The sequence below is a fragment of the Tripterygium wilfordii genome, chromosome 12 (genome assembly GCF_013401445.1).
Source record: "Tripterygium wilfordii isolate XIE 37 chromosome 12, ASM1340144v1, whole genome shotgun sequence".
NCBI lineage: Eukaryota > Viridiplantae > Streptophyta > Magnoliopsida > Celastrales > Celastraceae > Tripterygium > Tripterygium wilfordii.
In genome coordinates this window covers 485,408-506,404 of record NC_052243.1, presented here as the reverse complement: position 1 = coordinate 506,404, position 20,997 = coordinate 485,408, and the positions used below count along the sequence as shown (strand labels likewise).

Sequence of the window (20,997 nt, the reverse complement as noted above, 5' to 3'; positions counted from 1 at the left end):
CATCATTTTATGAGCAAAAGATATAAATTGAACATTAAATTGGATCTTCTATTTAAAAGTATCACTATTGTATCACAATTCGTGGAGAGAGAAAATCAAATTTGAGGTTATTTTGGTAAAAGATTATCCCAGTGTACTTTTTTAAAAAGATGTTTTAGTGATTGCACTTTTTTACAATTAAGTATAATCTAGTGTACCGGCCTCCAAAAGTCCCTTTTTTCTTTTTTGTGTTTCGCAATATGAGCCCAATAGTTAATCAATCATTTGGGCTCTGAGCTTGTTTGTTGGGCTAAGATGCGCCCAACAGGATTTTTTTGTTTATGTGTTTGGGGCCTTTGGGCAATATGAGCCCATTCGTCAATCAATCTTTTGAGCTTCCCTACAGAATCCTGGGGGTCCCTATTTGGAAAATTTATTCAGTTTGTAGTTGGGCCAATCGGCAATTCATGAAGTCATCTTTGGGTACCATAGTCGACAAGTAATGTAGGAACAAAAGAAATTGTGAATCATACATTCATACTAGTCTCCATAACATTTTCAAAAATCTATAACCTTTTAACCATTCTAGTTTTAATTCGTTGCATTGTAAAAGGTAATGGTACTGGTTGGAAAATTCGACCCAAACTCTACAAATAAATATTGTTCACTTTGCCAAAGATCAACACTGTTTTATTCTTTTTGGTCCATTGTTATTGGTTCTTAGGCTCATAAAATGTTTGATTATGCAAGAGAGATTATATCTTTGTTTACATGTCACTTGATTTAGTTATGGCAATCCTATATAGGATAAAGTCTTGATAGTACTTAAGTCAGCAACGAAGTACTAAAATTACATGGTCTCATTTTCAATTTCGCTGCAAAATACTTCCGCAATCGAACGTAACCGTAAGACATTCATTCAATGCTCACAATTCTAGATGAGATCGAAGACTAATCAAACCAGAAAGTGACGAGTGACCGAGTTGGCTTGTGGAGAAATCTCTTTTTGCTTGGCTGTCCTCGTATACTATGTACATCATTGCTCAATTGCCGCGTTAACGTCAGTTGTTGCTGTTAGTCAAACATCCTGTCTCTCGTCCTCGTCCTCGTTCTCGTTCTCGCTCTGTATCGTTAGAATAGAAATAGAGTTCAACAGTTTCGGAGAAAACTGTCTGTACATGGAAGTTGCTACGAAGTTGCACTGACGGCTACTTAATGAAAAGTTTGCAAATCAGGACAAGTCGGTCGTTAACATCTGATCAAGCAACTAACTAGTCGATGGCTTTTCGTTAAATAAAAGGGGGGAGAGAGAAAAAACAAGCAAGTTGACACTTTTAGAAGATGACTTTGAGCACAAAGACAAAAATATAAATAGAGATGATGAAAGTGATTTGTTAAGACATTTGGGCAAATAAAAAAACAAACAAATAAAATTTGTCTTTTGAACATCTTATATGAGTTTAAACTTAAGTCATTAGGTCCGCACGCACAAAACTTCCCACCCAATAACGTGATAAATTGAGTAAAAACTCAATACGTGACTACGAGGATATTATTGAGCTGACTTATTAATACGCTCGACAATCCTCCTAACCAAACAGTGAAACACCTCCTAAGATTTTGAATCAATCGTTATTGATTTAGTGTCGTGTAACGATGGGTTAAACAACTGTAGTGAATAGTGAAGCAGTGTAAGTGCCGCGTTTAATTTGTGTCATTTTCAGCAGACCTAAGAATTCAACTATGAACAGCCTTCCAGTTTTCATACTCTATTTGAACTCAGTCATGCAACCGTCGTGGTCTAGCTGGAGTGCTTGCGAAATCGAAACAAATATAACGTAAAATGAGGGATACTTGCAATTCTCCCCTTGCCAATTCCCATCTTGCTTTGGAAAATTGACCTACTAATGATGGTATTGTTAGAGCATGACCAACAACAAAATCTCGAATCTATTCCCCAAAAAGATCTAAAGATGATTTGATTTTGTTTACCATGAAAAAGATGGCTTTTGGTAAAATTCGCAGACACCCTCTGAATGTTATTGCTTTTGCCAATTTATCCCTTCGGTTTCTTAATTCGACGATCAAACCCCCTGAGCAAATCAAAATTCATCCTATGTCTTGTCCTTTAGTTTATTAAGGGATTAAGTAATTCATATTTGATTAAAGGTCTGAGTATCAAATTAGAAAAACTAGAGAGTTCTGCCACAGTGTAACTCCGGTTGACACGTGCAATTTCCAACTCTCCCTTGTCGGCACAGTGAAATGAGGATAGATTTGGATATGTTTCTGTAACATTAAGGGTATTTAGGGTAAATTTTAAATTTTAAAGACAGAAACGAGAAAAACGTGTAACTTTAAAGGTATAAAGTATGGTTTAGCCAATTTGAAAACCAAGAAGATCAATTAGCAATGTCAATTAAATTCACTGCATGGTACCTCTCTTTTTTTTTCAATGAAAAAGTAGACAAAAAAGGTACGAGTGGTAAAAACTTCTTTTACCCGCTAGTCTTTTTATATATTTTTAAAAGGTTTCTCTCCCTTCGCGCAACATTTCCTTCTGCCTTTTGGAAAGTTGAATAAAGTGATTAATTGCTTTATGAATGTTCAGATTTTGTTTTTTAAAACCTCTCTGCACGTCCACCAGTGATCTCAACTAATATCTTTCAAACATACTATAGTTTTTCAATTGCTCTAGTGTTTTTGAGTATAAAATCATACCAAAATCAGTATCCACGCGGTCTCAAATTGAATTCCAAGCTTTATCTGCTCACAAAAATCCCCATGCCTTATCTGAATAGCTGCTGCAATGGTCAATAAACTGGTAAGATAAACGATCCAACAGTAGACAACAAATTTCAGGACAAAAAAAAAGAGTAACTTAATGGGGAATTCAACGTATACATTTTGCTCATAATTCAAACATATATTCATAAAATAATTTCAGATCTTACCAAAAAATCAAACTTAGATATGTACACGTCTGGAAGGACACACTTACTTTTCTTTGGTGGGTGATAGTTTGTTTCTTCCTCCTGTAACATGCCAAAAGGCAGCATCTTCCTAGCAATGACAGTCCATATAAGTATATATATCCCTAACGAAAACAAACATCAATTTGAATTTTGAAGCAATGATACATAAGCAAATCCAAATGCAAATGGACCAAATCTGCCGTACTTGTACCTTACCTGGTCTTCGGTGGTACCAAAAAAGTACGGACAAACGAAGTTTGTTTCAACCATATCTCCCAATTTCATTTGTTTTTCTAATAGCGAATATGGCAAAAAGCAGAATTCCTTCATGAACTCACATAGAAGCGACAAATGGCGTAACCTTTTTTAGGTTCATATTCAGTCAAAGTGTCAAACCCAGAATAAAAGATCATTTTTAACCATTATTTTCATGGTTGGATTATTCAAGCTCATATTTTCTGAATTTGGTGGGTTGTTGAAGAAATACAGAGGAAATGCATTAACCTATTATAAACCTATAGAAACATGCATGTACACAAGTAGCCATGGACTTCAGATGTGCTAGTTATAAATAAATATATAACATGGCCAGCACGAAATTCAGCTCAAAGCCGCCTTTCCAATATTTTTGGGTCAAGAACATAAGTTGTGGGGACCAAGGTTGTCAAATCGAATCGAATTGTATGAATCGATTCATCAAAATTTTGAATCGTGATTCGATTCAAAATCCATGAACAATTAATTAGTAATGGATAATACAAGTCTAATCCAAACCCGATTCAAATATAATCAGAACTAACCCATGGAACCCTTACAAAGACAAGGACCAATTAGGTCAAGTGGGCGGTTGGAAAGTTCAAACTATGTCACTATTTTTGTTTTCAATTTTCAACTCGAATAGACAATTTCACATTGGAAATAGCTAGCTTGACAGAAACTAGGCTCTATTCAATTATTTCGGTGGCATGTTATCACAGCATAAGATTTTTTTTATATATATACACACTCATTTCACAACTTGAATGAAACTTCTTTCTAGGATCTACTATCCTACAACTCTCCTTCATAGATCTTTTTGAAGGCTTTGATCCTTCTTTTTGTTGCTACCTTCTAATATGGAACTAACCATGCCAGCCGCAATGCTCATTAACATGAGCACGAGCACTGCCACTTTCTCCAAAGCCCAAAAGCGGTGGCGGATTGCTTACCTAACGATCTGTTCTGTGCGGGCAATGCTACAACTTGCCAAGGAGGTTGTCTCAGACAAAAGCAAGAACTACCAACCTCACATTGCACTTGATGTTGGCCCAAAACCGTCACACGATGCCGCTACTTCTAGTATTGATCAAACAAGACTTACAACAATGGTGAAGGAGAAAGACTTGAGTGCTCTTGGATTGCTTGGAGGTACTGAAGGAGTTGCCACTGCTCTTGGGACGAACAGGGAGGACGGAATCCATGGAGATGACCTCGAACTCAGCAAGCGGCGTGAAATGTTTGGTTCAAACACCTACCACCATCCACCTCCGAAAGGATTGATGTATTTTGTGATTGAGGCTTTCAAAGACACTACCATCCTCATCTTACTGGTCTGTGCAGCCCTTTCTCTTGCTTTTGGCATTAAAGAACATGGGGTTGCTGAAGGTTGGTATGAAGGAGCCAGCATTTTTGCAGCTGTCTTTGCGGTGATTGTTGTCTCTGCTCTAAGCAATTTCAGGCAGGAAACCCAGTTTGACAAGTTGTCAAAAATAAGTAGTAACATCAAAGTTGATGTTGTTAGAGATGGCCGGCGCCAGCAGATCTCCATCTTTGACATCTTAGTAGGAGATATTGTGTTTCTGAATATTGGTGATCAAGTTTCGGCTGATGGATTGTTCTTAGATGGGCATTCTCTACAAGCGGACGAGTCAAGCATGACAGGAGAGAGTGATCATGTGGATGTTGATTCCAACAAGAATCCATTCTTGTTTTCTGGATCTAAGGTCGTGGATGGGTATGGCAGAATGCTCGTGACATCTGTGGGGATGAACACTGCATGGGGTGAAATGATGAGCACAATTTCTCGTGATTCCAACGAGCGGACACCATTACAAGCTCGGCTTGACAAGCTGACATCTTCCATTGGAAAGGTAGGACTTGCAGTTGCGTTCCTAGTTCTGGTAGTCATGTTAGTTCGTTACTTCACAGGAAACACAGAAGATGATTATGGGAATACAGAATACAATGGCAGCAATACAGATCTAGACGACGTATTTAATGCAGTCATTCGCATTGTAGCTGCGGCAGTCACAATCGTTGTTGTGGCAATCCCAGAAGGTTTGCCATTAGCTGTGACACTCACGCTAGCATACTCCATGAAGAGAATGATGGGGGATCAAGCAATGGTGAGGAAGCTTGCGGCTTGTGAAACAATGGGCTCAGCTACAGTTATTTGTACTGACAAAACCGGCACCTTGACATTGAATCAAATGAAAGTGACCAAATTCTGGCTAGGTGAAGAATCCATAGCTGAAGATTCTTACAGGGTAATTTCTCAAAAGGTTTGTGAATTCTTCCACGAAGGAGTTGGTTTAAACACAACCGGTAGTGTCAGCAAATCTGTATCAGGATCTGTGCCTGAGTTTTCTGGCAGTCCAACTGAGAAGGCGATTCTTTCCTGGGCCGTCTCAGAACTTGGTATGGACATGGACAAATTAAAGCAAAGATATACGGTTCTCCATGTTGAAACCTTCAACTCAGAGAAAAAAAGAAGTGGGGTGTCAATCAGGAGAAAGGAGGACAACACCACACATGTGCACTGGAAAGGAGCTGCTGAAATGATATTGGCAATGTGCTCAAACTATTGCGAGAGTAATGGGATTATAAAGCCCATGACTGAAACTGGAAGAAATACCTTCGAGAAAATAATCCAAGGCATGGCTGCAAGTAGCCTACGATGCATTGCTTTTGCTCATAAACAGGTTTTAGAGGAAGAAAAGGGCGATGGTGATGGTGAGGAGGCCAGGCAAAGGCTAAAGGAAGATGGCTTGACCTTGCTAGGAATAGTTGGCCTCAAAGACCCATGTCGACCAGGAGTCAAGAAGGCAGTAGAGGCGTGCAAATCTGCAGGAGTGAGCATCAAAATGATCACCGGAGACAATGTTTTCACAGCAAAAGCAATAGCAACAGAATGCGGAATATTAGAGCATGAACACTACGGGGATAATGGAGTCGTAGTGGAAGGTGTTGAATTTCGGAACTACACAGATGAAGAGAGAATGGAGAAGGTAGAAAAAATACGTGTGATGGCAAGGTCTTCCCCTTTCGACAAACTTCTAATGGTGCAGTGCTTAAAGCAGAGAGGTCATGTTGTTGCGGTCACGGGAGATGGCACAAATGATGCTCCTGCACTAAAAGAAGCCGATATAGGACTCTCTATGGGCATCCAAGGCACTGAGGTTGCCAAGGAGAGCTCAGATATAGTGATTCTGGATGATAACTTCACTTCGGTGGCAACAGTGCTAAGATGGGGACGATGTGTTTATAACAACATCCAAAAATTTATTCAGTTTCAATTGACTGTTAATGTTGCAGCTCTAGTTATCAACTTTATAGCAGCAGTTTCTGCTGGTGAGGTTCCACTTACAACAGTTCAATTGCTGTGGGTGAATCTCATCATGGACACACTAGGTGCGCTGGCCCTTGCCACGGAGAGGCCCACTGATGAGCTGATGAAGAAGAAACCTGTGGGTAGAACTGAGCCTCTTATAACAAACATTATGTGGAGAAATCTTCTAGCACAAGCTCTATACCAGATAGCAATACTCCTGACCTTACAATTTCAAGGTGAGTCTATCTTCAATGTGAGTCCAGAGGTAAATGACACGCTGATTTTCAATACTTTTGTTCTCTGCCAAGTTTTCAATGAGTTCAATGCCAGGAAGTTGGAGAAGAAAAATGTATTTAAAGGGCTTCACAAAAATCATTTGTTTATCGGAATTGTGGCGATAACTGTCATACTTCAGTTTGTGATGGTGGAGTTTCTAAAAGATTTTGCACAAACAGAGAGGTTGAGTGGGTGGCAGTGGGGCACTTGCATTTTAATCGCGTCTTTTACATGGCCAATTGGCTTCTGTGTGAAGTTCATACCTGTTTCAGACAAACCACTCTTCAGCTATCTCAGAGAGTTGATGATATTTAATCGAAAGGGTTAGACAGTCTATGTGCCTTAGGCTTGGGATGAGTGGTGAGAAAAGGTTTTTAAGAATAGCACTGAAATTTTTAAGAATAGCACTGAAATCCTTAGGCCATAAGATTTGGACGAGCAGACCACATCTATAGAATGCAAGAAGATTATAATGTAAAATTCAGAGAATCAAGTTGAGCAGGTGTATGTAAATATGAATGTCGCAAGAAGAAAAAATCATCTAATGGGTTTTGGGACAGTGCTTCACTTAGAAGTGTGGCACAACACACTCTATTGTAACTTGTAATTATCAAATCCAAAAAGAAAAAAAAAAGAGTAGCACTCTTCACCTTCCAGTATTCTATTAATAACCATTCAAGATGTATTGTGATACATAATTTAAGCAGAAGATGAGGTATAGCCTTTGTTTCAATTTCTCTTATAATGTATATAAAATGTGTTACCATCTTCAATCAATGGAGATGCTACAAACTTTTCCTGTTGTCTTCTCTCTCTAAACAAGGGATTTTCTCAGGTAAATTGACGCTTAATTCAGTTATTACATTGCCTTTACTTTAAGGCCTCTTATAAGTTTTCCTCGTCATTATCCTAAGATGTAATTTGCATCTCACATTGACAAACTACTAAATTGGGGCTCTAGATCTATTCTAGATGGCCTACAAGTTGGAGAATCTGAATGGTATCCCCAATCAATCACTCAAGTTTACTCCAAACTGACACCTCCATAACATTATTTCATGAAACATATAAAGGAAATAACACGACATCTTCAAGTGCTCAGTAATTTTGACCAGGGAACTATGTGCAAAGTAAGTTCTACAAAATCACAGACCAAATACATACACAGTGCAGTGCTTCTAAGTTCTAAGCATTAGCATATGTCAGTAGGTGTATTGGAGGAACTTACATGGAACAGCAGGCTTCTTTCAGTCAGAGAACAAATCGCTGATATCCAAAGTCCGACTTCCTCTCACACTCTCCTCTAGTTATGGCCAGAAATCCAATTCTTTAAGCAGGAAGGTATGAAGATGAAAATTCATGGTTTAATGGCTTCATATGACAATGTATCCTGACTGAAATTCATGTTTCAAAAAAAATCGCGTTTCTGAATTCAGAAAGAAAATAGAAAAGGCTCTACACTTACGTCAATAAAGAAAAATATGAAATCGATTCTTGGCTTACCAGAAACGTCTTTTTGAAGTAATCGATGCTCCTCTCAAAAAGCAGAAACTCGGATGGAGCTCCATTGCTATGCATTTTGAAACAATCGCAACAGACAGAGAGCTAGAGTCTAGAGTGACTTGTTGTGGCGAAGATGGAAGGTAGAAATCGGGAAACTTCTTGCTTCCGCGGTTGTAACTTGTAGCCCCAATTTAAACGTTTTCTACACTCACAACGCGGCGTTTTAACCATCGGTAGGCCAGGCCTCAGTATGGGTCAGGCCCATTAAGTAGAGAGACAGATATGGGCTTTAAGGCTTTAGATAAGCAACCCAGCCAAAGTAAGTTTTGAGGTCGTTCGTTACTTCGTTACACGCTTCAAGCCCGGTAGTAAATTGGGCTTCAGGTCCATTATTATATCGTACCTGGGTTACGCGATCAACAGGCTTGGTCACGCCTAATTTAAATTGTGAGGCCTCGTCCTGATCCCTCCCCCATTTTCTTATGGTGTATTTTTTTCGTGATATGTAATATACTACTATATCATTTCTCTCTTCAACTCGCTAGACCGCCCATATATGTTAGAATATATTCATGAAATTGTAGGTGAAGTGGGGATAACAGGTTATCTGTTTATTAACTCCAATGACCAATTTTTTTAGTATGCTAAGAGAATTAATGCAAACATCTCAATTAAACTTAAAACAAAATCAAATCAAATTGAGACACTGTGTGTGAACTTGGAAGAAACTCAAATAGCTTGGGAAGTCACTGCGTTCAAAATTCGTTTCTACTAATTAATTAATTAATCTCGTATAAGCATTCCCCCCCCCCCCCTTCTACCAAGAATTGTGATATCCACATTATCATCATACATATACACTTTGAATACTAACATGATATTTTAAATTTAACGGATATAATTAATTATTTCTATTGCTTACAATCATAAGAAAACAAGTGTGTGGTACTAGTAGGCTGGGAAGATTCAAGAGCATGCTGCCCGGCCCCTTTTTCATTCACCAATTAATTAATTAATCACTAGCTCATCAAAATGGATAAAGATTAATAAATCAATTAGTCGATAACACTAAATAGAAGTTGACCTGAACTGTACAAAAAGCAATGTAAAGGGTTCTATGCATGATGGGATCTCAAAAGCACCAACTAGTTTTGGACAGAAGAAATTCTGTCACTAAACCCCCTAACATTGGTATCTTGTTCCCCTGTCAAGATTCCACCACCATAATTTGATATAAGAGTACTGGCTAGTCCTGGTTATCTACAGTCAGATCTTCTATAATTGGTACTCAAATGGTTATTTTCACCATAATTAATTATGACATATATAGTACCAGGAGAAAATACCACGAAAAGACATGAACATAAGCATTAGAGAATGATACATATACAATAATATGCATATGCATATGCAATTATGCATCTATGTGAAGGAATTTATGTTGTCTGCTTTAAGCTTCATTTAATTTGTTTGGAATTTTCATAATTTATATGAGAAAAAACACTTAATTTTTTAATACCTGTTTTATGAAAACACGTAAAAGAGAACTCCTAGAAACAAACATCGGAAAACTTATGAATTTTCCTAAAACTTGATTTTTCTGAAAAATGAGGCAGGTCATTTATACAAAGTGTAGAAGAAAAAATCGAAATACGTACATTAGTGCTAAAAGATATAGTAAGTACTAGGTAGAATATCTAGGATTAAAATGAAAGGTGGTCGATCGACTAATACTGTAGAACAAAACAAATTAACCTGATCTTAGGACATATTCCAGGATCAGGCAGGCCTCCATCTATATATTTATATACACATACGTCTATACATCATTTTTTTTTTTGATAAAACAGCAGATATATTGAGACAAAAAAGGAGTAAGAAAACAAACAGCAGGGCATCGGATGGGATGGCCATAATAAGCCAGAAAAAGAAAACAAAGGCTAATTAAAGAGAAGAACTAAAGATGCGGAATCGAAAACATTGTATCTAGGAACCATATATACTTGTAAAAATATATATGAAAAGTAATGAGCGGCTAGCAGGTGTTGATTGTTGCTATATACTAGATAAGGAGCTGGTGAATTCCGAGTTGGTTGAACGTCTCTTTGTCATTGTTCCACCTTTGTGATTGACGAGAATTAGCAGGTTGTTGGCTGTTGCCGAAAACTGGAAAAAGAGCATAAACTGGATAAGGAGCTGGTCGATTCAGAGATGGTTGAAACATCTCTTCGTCGATATTCTTCCACCTTTGTGATTGTCAAAGAATTTCAGCTGGCTGAATATATGTGCACGGGACTCTACTTTGGGTTTTTCTGCAAGCTAGGATTAATCACGTGAAATAAAAAAAAAAAACCTTCATCGTTTGAATAAAAGTGGGTTTCTTATTTCTACTCTACTTACGTGATGCCAGTAACAGGTGAAGCCACCACATGATCCGATCTTTCCTTGACGTGAATGGATCGGAGGGAAGTTTAGATCATGCTGGCAGCTTCAACTACTAGTGCTTCACGATATTCATTAATTCTTCTTTCGGAGAGATCAATCGCGAGACATTTGAGAGAGATAGAAATTTCTGTGTATCCTGTCCTGTTTGGATTATACTATAGCTAGCTACATGATCATTAAGGATCTAGATCAAGGAGTACATATATAGGACAAGCTGAATGTCTCTTCTTGGCATTTGCTAGTGATTCATGGGCATCCTTTTGATAAAAATATGCACAAAACTTGAACACATGTCAGTGGTCCAAAGCTAGACAAATTGAATATTATCATCCCCACGCCACCACGCAGACAACTAAACAAGGTTGGTGACAAGTTCGATACATATAATTGTATACGCTTAAAATCATGCAGTTAAGTCCGCGTGGAGATAAATGTTTCACTTAACAATAGGTTAAATTGAGTAAAAACTTAGTGCGTGACCATAAATATATTGTTCATGGTGGGAATTAAATTTAAGATCTCCCAAATCTTTACAATTCAACCTCATAGATATTTATCAACTAAACTATCGCCCAAATGATTTAGAATCATGTGATCACGATGTGATTAATTTGCATCTCCTACATTCATAAATTATTTGATTCCTTAAAGAATCTATACTTTCTTGTTATCTCATTTCAATCTTTTATAAATCTTATTGGTAGGCCATTTGTCATAAACTTGCCTCTCCTGCATCTAATTGGTGTCAACTACACATTAAAAGAAAATTTTAAAGTATTAATCTAATCAGCATAATAAAAAAAGAGAGTTAAAACGGTACTTCTGACAGTCAATTACAAAACGATAAGACACTAATTATATTAATATTATGAAGAAGAAGTTCCCAAGAATTTGGCTTGGATGGAGTACTTTTCATAAGCCATGTTTCACTACCCCATTTGTTTGCATTATTTAGTTACTTATTAATATTTAATAAGGTAGGCAAGGTCGGCAAGGTATCATAATTAATTACATGTTTTGATTTCATCTCGTGAGTCCCAATTGTTGTTTTGGATGATACTAAATGAGGAGGTGGGTAGGGTTTCCATGGAGTAGCTTGGATGGCATAGCGAATCTTGATTTATGTGGGTTAGATGCATCTACTTGGTTTATTTCGTGCTTAATTTGATATTCACAACTGAACTAGACATGTATTGGAATTCTTGTCTCCGAAATTTATTATGAGATTGGAATGGGCTGACTTTTGATGGGTTCTCCGTAAAGAAAAAAATATGAGGTGGGTAGGTTATGTTTTGTAAAGTTATCAGACTTTGCTAACAAGTGTTGTCTTGTTGGGTTAATAATTTAAATATAATATTTCATAAACGAAAGATAGTTGTGTTCAAAATTTGCACCCTTATTGTTAAAAGTGCCATTTTGGCGACCTGAAGTTCAAAATTGTGTCAAATTAATAACTCAGGCATAATTTAATACTTTCGGTAAATCAATCCGCCAAATGTACATGTGCTTGACCAACCATTAGGACAACTAAACCATATAGTGTAATGTGTATACATAGAAAAGTGGTTTCAGACTTTCAGCAGGCCATCTTGTAGTAGCGTTTTTAGATTACTTTTTTAATTTTTTTCAAAAAATAAAAATGTGTAATATTTAACCTAACGAATTTAACAATGTATTTTTTTTTAATTTGAAACGAAAATCAAATGATCCGGCCACCCATATGGCTAAGCATATGTGCTATAGTATGTCTCATTAGGTGATATGACTAACTTCATCCAAATGAGTTGTTTGAATTAAGACAATGTTAAAAATCCTCAAAATATGACTCTCAAAAATATCCAAATCTATGGGATATTAAAATAATTATTGATTAAAAATAAAAATGTAAGATCCATTCATATCTAATATTAAAGATCTTTTAAGGGTCATATTTTATGGGTCTGAAACATTATTATTTGAATTTAAGTAACCGTTCAATTTAAACTATTTAGTCACTAAAATGGCCCTACTCAATTAACCGGCCTTTTGGGTTTGATTAATTATTATGCTTTATTTGTGGCCGACAAGACAAACTTGATGCGTAACTGCCCCATTGAATAATTAGTATTTACTATTTAGAAAGGCACTAAGGGCAAATGCAATGGGTTTTGGGTTGCTGGGCCAACAAAAATGTTGGCCCGGTCCCACCTCTATTACACAAAAAGTCAAGTCAAACACGTATTCTAATACAGCCACATCAGCAAAACACAAATTTCTATACACTTTTTCTTCCCACACACTTTCTCTTTCCACCCAACCCAACAACATTCCATTCCTCCATATTATCCACAACAAAACTACATCAAAATATCAAATATCAATACATCCACATCAGCAAAACACTTATCCCAATACAGCCACATAAGCAAAACACATTTTACAATACAGCCACATCAGCAAAAGACAACATCTTTGTTGGCCCAATACCACTTCACCATTGCATTTGCCCTAAAGTACGTCCAGGTTCTTGCTCTCCCAAGCAGAACAAATCATATTATTTTGTTAAGATTTGATTTCAACAAGAAATTGCAGCAACATCATTATTAATTTTCATGTCCATTGCTCTCCAAATCCAATTGGTTCCAAATTTTGCCTAAATTAAAAAGGTTTGAACATTCGATGAACGAACGAGTCGACGTAGGTCAAATATTTTTGCTGACAAAAAGTTGCATTAACTCTAACAATGTGGATCATCTTTGACTAAGACAATACATGTTGAATTAATTTGTTTCTAAAATTGCAAGATCATGAGAACAATGTCTGACGACTATTATTTCAGAAATTATGGATGAATGAATATGTATATTTTTCATAAACGACATTAAAGTCAAATCAAAAAAGGGGTCTTGGATTGGGATCTTTAATTTGACTGGACCATACAATGGACAGTGTGTGATAGAGGGATATGTATTTGTTTGTCCATATATTACAGGTCTAGGAGTCTATAATCTGTGAAGTAATCTTAAAACTGTTACAGAGTCTGCAACATCTGTTACAGCCAGGGGCTAGGGTTTACAGAACGCATGCTCCAAAAGATGGCGATAAGGTCAAAGGAAAGAGAATGTCCTTGGTATTAATGCAGCCGTCTGATCATCAGCTTTAATTAATTTTCGTCCTCCACCGTTCTGATAATTGGAAAACCCTATGAGCATCCATAATGGTGTGATTTTTGATTACTTTTGAGATGATTTTTTCTTAATAAATTAAGTATTAAATGTTTACAATGGATACTTGATAATAGGATAATACTTTTTTAATAAATTAAGCATTATATGTATATAATGGATGAAAAATTAATTCATACTATATCTTTTGAGTTTAGCTTAACTGATGAATAGTTGAGAGATAGTGAAAAAGAAAGAGAGATGTGATGAAAACAAAGAGAGAAGATGTAAAGGAATTGAGAGGTAATGAAAAGGAAGAGAGAGAAGAGTGGGATCTATTATGGATGTAATTGGAGTGTATATATAATTGATGAAGAATATATATTATGGGATCCACTTATTCAATTAAATTATGTCATTATGAAGAAATGACAAGAGAGATAATGATTTTATAGTGTTAGATTATTTAAACATTACTACGGATGCTCTGACGTGTTTTTGTTCAATTGATTATATAATTCTTGGTTCACGTGAGAGAGATTAATTTTTGTTTTTTTATTAGTATACTGTTTATATGAGCAGAAGACATAAAACAGCCGTTTGTTTGAGAGAGAAGGATGGGAATAGAACCAGTGCAACATTTTGGTGCATAGAAAAAATATATAAATGTGTAATATTTTACAGGACGAATCTGATTTTATATTTTTTGTTTGAAAATAAAAATTAATTTATCAATCTGAATTTATATTTTTTTGGAAAAATAAAATAAAATTTATCGTGATTAAAAATTGAATGTTTTGAATTTATATTGGAATCTAAAATATTCATTTTTTTTCTTGTTTAATTAATTTTTTTTGAAAAATACAATTAGATTTATCATGTTAAATATTATATTTTTTTTAACAATAATTTATTTGATGCACCGGTTGGAGGCTAACTGGAAGGAGCAGTAAAATCCATGTATGATATGAATTGACAACTGAGTTTGAACAGAGAGAGAGAGAGGGTGGGGAGCTTTTGCATTGGAAAAATAAACGATAATATAGAGAGATAGAGAAAGGTTTAGATGTTGAAACCCCCAATAATGGCAGGGGGCAGTCAGGCCTGGTTGGTCAGAGATCTTTTGAATTTCTTTTGTACGACGACACCCTCCCTACTCTCTCTCTCCCTCTCTCTATGTGGCCTGCTCTTGCTGCCCTATATTTCCACCACCTGTGAGACTAAGCCCTCTCATCATACACCTACGTCTCCAACTCTATATATGTCATTGTCAATAGACTCCCTCTCTCCCTCTCTCTTAGCTGTCCTTCTTTCAATACTCACTGTCTATGGCCTCTTCTCTTCATTTCTCTTTGTAACATCTGTGTTTCTCTCCAGTACTCCACTCGCTTTATAAGGGATGCTAGGGCTTCTTTAATGGCAATATCTTTACTTAAAGTTCTTCCTCCTCTCTTTGATCCCAGGAAAAAAAAAAAAAGAACAAGAAGAAGAAACTTGTTTGTACTTGACATCTCTGTTTAATCCCCTCTTTTCTCACTCCTTTCCTGGTCACCGAACAATAAACAATTAACTTGTTTTTTCTCATATGGATGTACATGTTTCATTTTTTATCCTTATAATCTTCATGCAAGAAGTTGACCGGCCGGTGGGAAACAAGGGATATGAAGGTCGGATTCTCAGAGGGAAAAAGTGAAGCTGCCAGCATGATCTAGCTTTGGTTAGTAGAGAGAAAAGAAAGAAACAGTGACTGACTAGCCTTATCTAGGTCATGCTGTGACAGCCTCACTCCTTCCTAGTTTGTGGACACCCACTCAATAACAGATTCCAGTTACGCATGCATGCATCTCGTTCCTTCAAAAATCAAACCTGCCTAACTATTATAGAAGTGTACAAATAGGTCTTGTGCATGGCTTTGATCCCGGTAAGTATATTCCTCTCTTCCTTTTTCTTATAATACTGGCCGGCATGCGTTTACTTGCTTTTTTCCTTGTCTTGAACTTTTGCTATTGTTGTGTTTTTTTGTAGAATATTATTCCCATGTTACAGGAAAAAGCAGAGCACTTTATCGATCTATTTTGGCTAGTTAGTTCTTCATTCATTGAATGACTGGAACTTATATATCTCGTCTTAGCAGTTTTGTACAGGACTTCATCTCTTGTTTTCTACAGAAATGTGCACATATATATTAGTCTAATAGGGTTGTGCACGTTCTATAAAGATACATATGCATACTCGTATTTTCTGTTTGGAAAAAATAATGGTATGTATATAATATGAAATGCCCTAACCCAAAATTAAGTAGTGTTGGGTTGTGCTATTTCAAATTATTTGTACCATATTCTGTCAGATACCTCACTACGAACCGGAGTTCTTGTCCTCCGAATTTTTTGTTAGTACTCGTGGGTGGGTTCTTGCCGTTGGCACAGCGGCTATAAGGTAAGTTCGACAAAAGTGAAAAGGCTACCTTTTATCAGTTTTGCGTAATGTGTGTTAACGGCCCATAGGTGAGGGGAAAACTCGTAGGACGAGAATCCGAGTCCTGAGGTATCCGACCCACGTTTTTACTCGACGATTCTGACATGGTGATTGAGGAAGTCAAGAAACCTGGTTCTTTTTTCTCGGATCAAAAGGCTGCCTAGATATGGTTGGGGAAGAGAATTGCTCGTGTCTATTTCCCAGTTTCGTTATTGTGTAAGATCCCGTGATGTGGAAAACTGTGCAATGAAAGTTAAATGTATTGGCTGCTAGCACTCCCTTTGATTGATTTTCAATTTTTCATTCACTTTTGATGCTATTGTTTAAGCGAACTTGGGGGGTTTTTTGGCCCAAAACCTTGTAAGTTGTAATTTTTATCTTTTAGTTCCTTGAAAATCAAATTGTTGAAGCAAGAGCGAGCGTAGTGTAATGGACAGGCCCGTGTTTATTTGTAAGCCCAAGTTTTCGGGCCCTTTGGGGCTGCACTGCTGTGTAACCCAATCAGACTCGGTAGTCGGTATCCACTAAGTGTGGGCCTCGTAAGTCGGCAATGGGCTGACATGGGCTTTTTTTATCTGACATTAGCAAGGCCGGCGGGTTGTGAGGGGCGAAAAGCCCAATACTATTTATTTAAGGCAATTTCCGTCAATAATTTTTTATTTATTATGTTTGAAAAAAAGGCTATCTTCAGTTGGTACATAATTATATTTAATAATAAATTTACTGAAGTCGTAGTTAAGTTAAATAATTGATAATATGAACTTCTATAATTGGTCTTCCCATTATTTCAAATGCCACATAAGATAATAGGATGAAAGAAGACCAAAAAACTGAAATCGGCACTTTATTGGAAAATTGATAAAAGAAAATAACTCTCTTTTATTTTATTTTTTCATATGAAATGATTCACTGTAATCTAAAAAATTATTTGTAAATAGGAACAAAATTTACTTAAAAGGTACATTTTCTTGAGAAAAGAAAATCCCGGAACTTACCTTTAATTTTTATAGCATAAATGTCCGGAACTAAAGGTAAACAAATACATTTCATCCAAAAGCACCGAGTAGCAGCTTCCAAAATCTTGAAGTACCAGATATATTCTACAATTCCGAAATGAATGTTTGTTATAGTAACAATAGGATTAGCCATTGAGACCAAGAAAGATGTTTGTCATAACCTGGAAAGTAACTTCCTTCTTCAGTTTTGATTCAGTCAAGGCCTCAATGAATCTGTAAATGCATGCTGCAATGTGAGCAACACGTCCAGCCATTCATCAACTCCACACGAAATCTTGAACGGTTTGTCCATTACTTCAGACTTATTGCCTTTCGCCTGCTATGCCTCGAATTTACAGATTGTTTTATCACCAGAAATCTCCGCAAGAACAGGCCCCGTAGCAGAAATGGTGAAATCTGCTGGCATCTCTAACAACTAATTCTCGTTCGTAGAATTTGGAAACTAACTTGCAGAATGTATGACAATCACAACATACACGGAGATTCTTTGTAATTCTAATGGGAGTTCTCTCAGGAGTATGAAGCAGAGCATATGCAATTGCCAGCCTTTCACTATGCCCATGAAGCATCTTAACTTTTTCTTCTTCATCCACATTGTGCAAAACTAATTTGGTTTGAGCCGTATAACCTCCTTCCCTTTCCAAATGCTCGGTGATTCGAGCTAACTTTTCGTATATCTTGTCAGACTCTGGATGAGATTTGTCCCTTGCCATGAATGTATGAACACTACTCCCCACCTCAATCCAACTACAGCCAGGATTTTTCTTCAAGCCACTTCCCTTCATTCTCATTCTCACTTTTTCGACATCTTTCCATTTACCGCTGGCAGCAAAGACATTGGATATAAGGACATAATTTCCTGGACTATCAGGGTCCATCTCTAAAAGTTTCTTTGCTGCAATTTCTCCTAGTTCTTTATTCTGGTGAACGCGGCAAGCCCCAAGGAGTGCACACCAGACTTCAGAGGTGGGTTCAATCTGCATAGTTTTCACAACACGGTATGCCTCTTCCAAACGATTTGCCCGGCCAAGAAGATCAACCAGGCAGGCATAGTGTTCAGGCCATGGCTCCAACTGATACTCATCTTGCATCATTTCAAATAATTTTCTACCTTCATCGATCAATGCTGAATGACTGCATGCATAAAGAATTGCCAAGAAGGTAATATGATCAGGAACTTGTTTTTCATCCCTCATCCTACTGAATAATTCGATTGCATCCCTGCCACGGCCATGCATTCCATTTGCATTGATCATATTAGTCCATAGAACTGGACCTTTACTTTTGATACTATTAAATACAATATATGCATCCTTTAGGGCTCCACAGCAAGCATACATATCCACAAGAGCGTTTGCAATAGATCCTTCTAGTACAAAACTGTTTCTGATTAAGAAGCCATGAATCTCTTTGCCTTTCTTCAATGCAGACAAACTAGCGGCAGCTGAAAGTATGCTGACGAAGGTCACAGAATCTGGTTCGACATTAGATTCTTTCATGAAATAGAAAGTTTCCAGAGCCTCATTTGGAAGTCCATTGTGAACATATGATGAAATCATGCTTGTCCATGACACAACATCTTTGTAGTTGATCGATTCAAACATTCGAATCGCGCAATCAATATTCCCACATTCTGCATATGCATCGGTAAGTTTGTTCTGTAGGATTTGATCAAGTAACTCTCTTCTGGTTAAGTAGCTATGAACTTCTCTTACTAGGGATACACGGCATAAACCAATGCAAGCAAGAAGGATGCTACCTATCATCATAACATCAATATTAATCCCCTCCATTTGCGCTTTCTGGAACAATGCCAAGGCCTTTATATAGCAATTATTTTGAGCATAGCCAGCAATGATTGTCGACCAAGAAATGAAGTCTTTATTAGGCATCTTATCAAAAGTGTGGCCCATATAGTTCACACGACAACACTTTGCATACATATCTATGATTGTGTTCCCAACCAGCACATCAGAGTCATATCCGTTCTTTATTGCATAAACATGCATTTCCATTCCATTCAAATAATAACCCAATCGCCCAGATGTTGCAAGAACGCTTAATACAGAAATCTTGTCAAGTTTTTGACCAGAATCATGCATATTATGAAAGAATCTCATAGCTTCATCAAATAGACCGTTTTGCATAAAACCCACAAGCATTGTATTCCAAGATACGCTGTCCTTCTCATCCATTTTATCAAATATTCCAGTAGCCACACACATTCTATCAAATCTAACATACATAGCCAGCAAAGCATTGGCCACATAAACATCATGGTAGTGACTTGACTTCAAAATCGCACCATGAATTTCCATACCTAGTTTCTTAAAAGTCACATCTTCACAAGCTTGAAGAGCAGCGACGAGTGTGTAACTGTTTGTGGCAAGACCGGCCTTCTGCATTTCTCTAAACAGTCCCAAAGCCTCTATAGAAAGACCGTTTGAAGAATACGCCGAGATTATGGAATTCCAGGACACAACGTCTTCCTTTTCATTGATGCTGTCAAACAACCTCCTTGCCCAATTGAGCTCAGAACACTTTGCATACATAGCAACAAGTGAATTCACCACAAATAACACAGAAGCATACCCATATTTAACGACCAGACCATGAATTTCAGCACCACAACGGAGGTCTTTAAGTGTAGAGCATGCCTTTAGCACAATAGGAAATGTACAGGAATCAAGAGGAACACCAGAAAACCGCATTTCGCTGTACATCTCAAGAGCTCCTAAAGGTACACCATTTGACACATAAGTGCCTAACATTGCATTCCAGGTGAAAATCGTTCTGTGGCACATTTTATCGAACACCTTCTCTGCTTCCAACACACACCGGCACTTGCCATAGAAAAACACAAGCTTAGTACTCAAAAACACTGACTGGCATAAATCACAATGTTTTATGATGTGGGTGTGAATTTGTTGGCCTTGTTTTAGAGCTTTCTTGTTAGCACAAAGCTCAAGGATAGGCGCAAAGCCCTCATCAGGCCAAGTAACGATTGAACTGCCATCAGTGAGTAAACCACCCAGGGACTGGAAAGCTTCCTTGAGATTGCCTTGCTTGCAAATGTCTTTGAGAGAGGGATTGGCAATGGGTTTATGAGAGAATCTGGGGATATCGAAAGGATTGTTTATCTGGGTTTTGTTCAATAAAGCTGAGGAGGTACTCATGAAACAGTAAGGGATTACCGCAGCCATGACATTGGATTTGAATGAGGAGGAGTGCGCAGGATAAGCTTGGATGCGCATCAACAATCTAACAACCACTGGCCGTGCGCGCGCTAATTTAAACTTCTTGGGTTATGACATACGAGGACAAATACATATGAAGGTTACAACAATTATGCGGTGTGATTCGTGTGAAGATTTTTTTTAGTGAAGAATCAAAGATAAATACTGATCAAAGAAATTATTTTTAAAAGGATTTTCACTGTATTAGAAAGATATGAATGCCATTTTCAACTCTCTCTGGTCCCTTCAAAAAAAAAAAAAAACACTCTCTGGGGTCAAATAATGCAAATTAGAGCAGTATTCGTTTGTTAGTATTGTTTTAGCCACACATAAGAGAACTTTCACCTTATGAAAGGCAAA

The 20,997-nt window shown here is 37.1% G+C and overlaps 2 protein-coding genes and 1 long non-coding RNA gene across 4 annotated transcripts; 1 reads left to right on the top strand and 2 right to left on the bottom strand.

Moving 5' to 3' along the window:
- Positions 1–750: 750 nt before the first annotated feature.
- Positions 751–8,484, bottom strand: LOC120010742. 2 transcript variants are annotated; one of them, XR_005470913.1, is made up of 5 exons: positions 8,323–8,484; positions 8,048–8,213; positions 2,981–3,042; positions 2,701–2,783; positions 751–1,102 (listed from the first exon to the last, which is right to left on the bottom strand). It is a non-coding gene; the product is annotated as an uncharacterized LOC120010742 (long non-coding RNA). The 2 variants fall into 2 exon arrangements; XR_005470912.1 differs by lacking the exon at positions 751–1,102 and having other exon boundaries at positions 1,780–2,783.
- Positions 3,887–7,611, top strand: LOC120010741 (calcium-transporting ATPase 12, plasma membrane-type). The gene has a single exon (XM_038861565.1). It carries the CDS (start codon positions 4,070–4,072, stop codon positions 7,145–7,147), a length of 3,078 nt encoding a protein of 1,025 aa, XP_038717493.1. The 5' UTR covers positions 3,887–4,069; the 3' UTR covers positions 7,148–7,611.
- An 8,773-nt stretch (positions 8,485–17,257) lies between the features above and the next one.
- On the bottom strand, positions 17,258–20,853 carry LOC120010158 (pentatricopeptide repeat-containing protein At3g63370, chloroplastic). The gene has a single exon (XM_038860869.1). The coding sequence runs from the start codon at positions 20,653–20,655 to the stop codon at positions 17,749–17,751; it is 2,907 nt and encodes a 968-aa protein (XP_038716797.1). The 5' UTR covers positions 20,656–20,853; the 3' UTR covers positions 17,258–17,748.
- Positions 20,854–20,997: the final 144 nt, after the last annotated feature.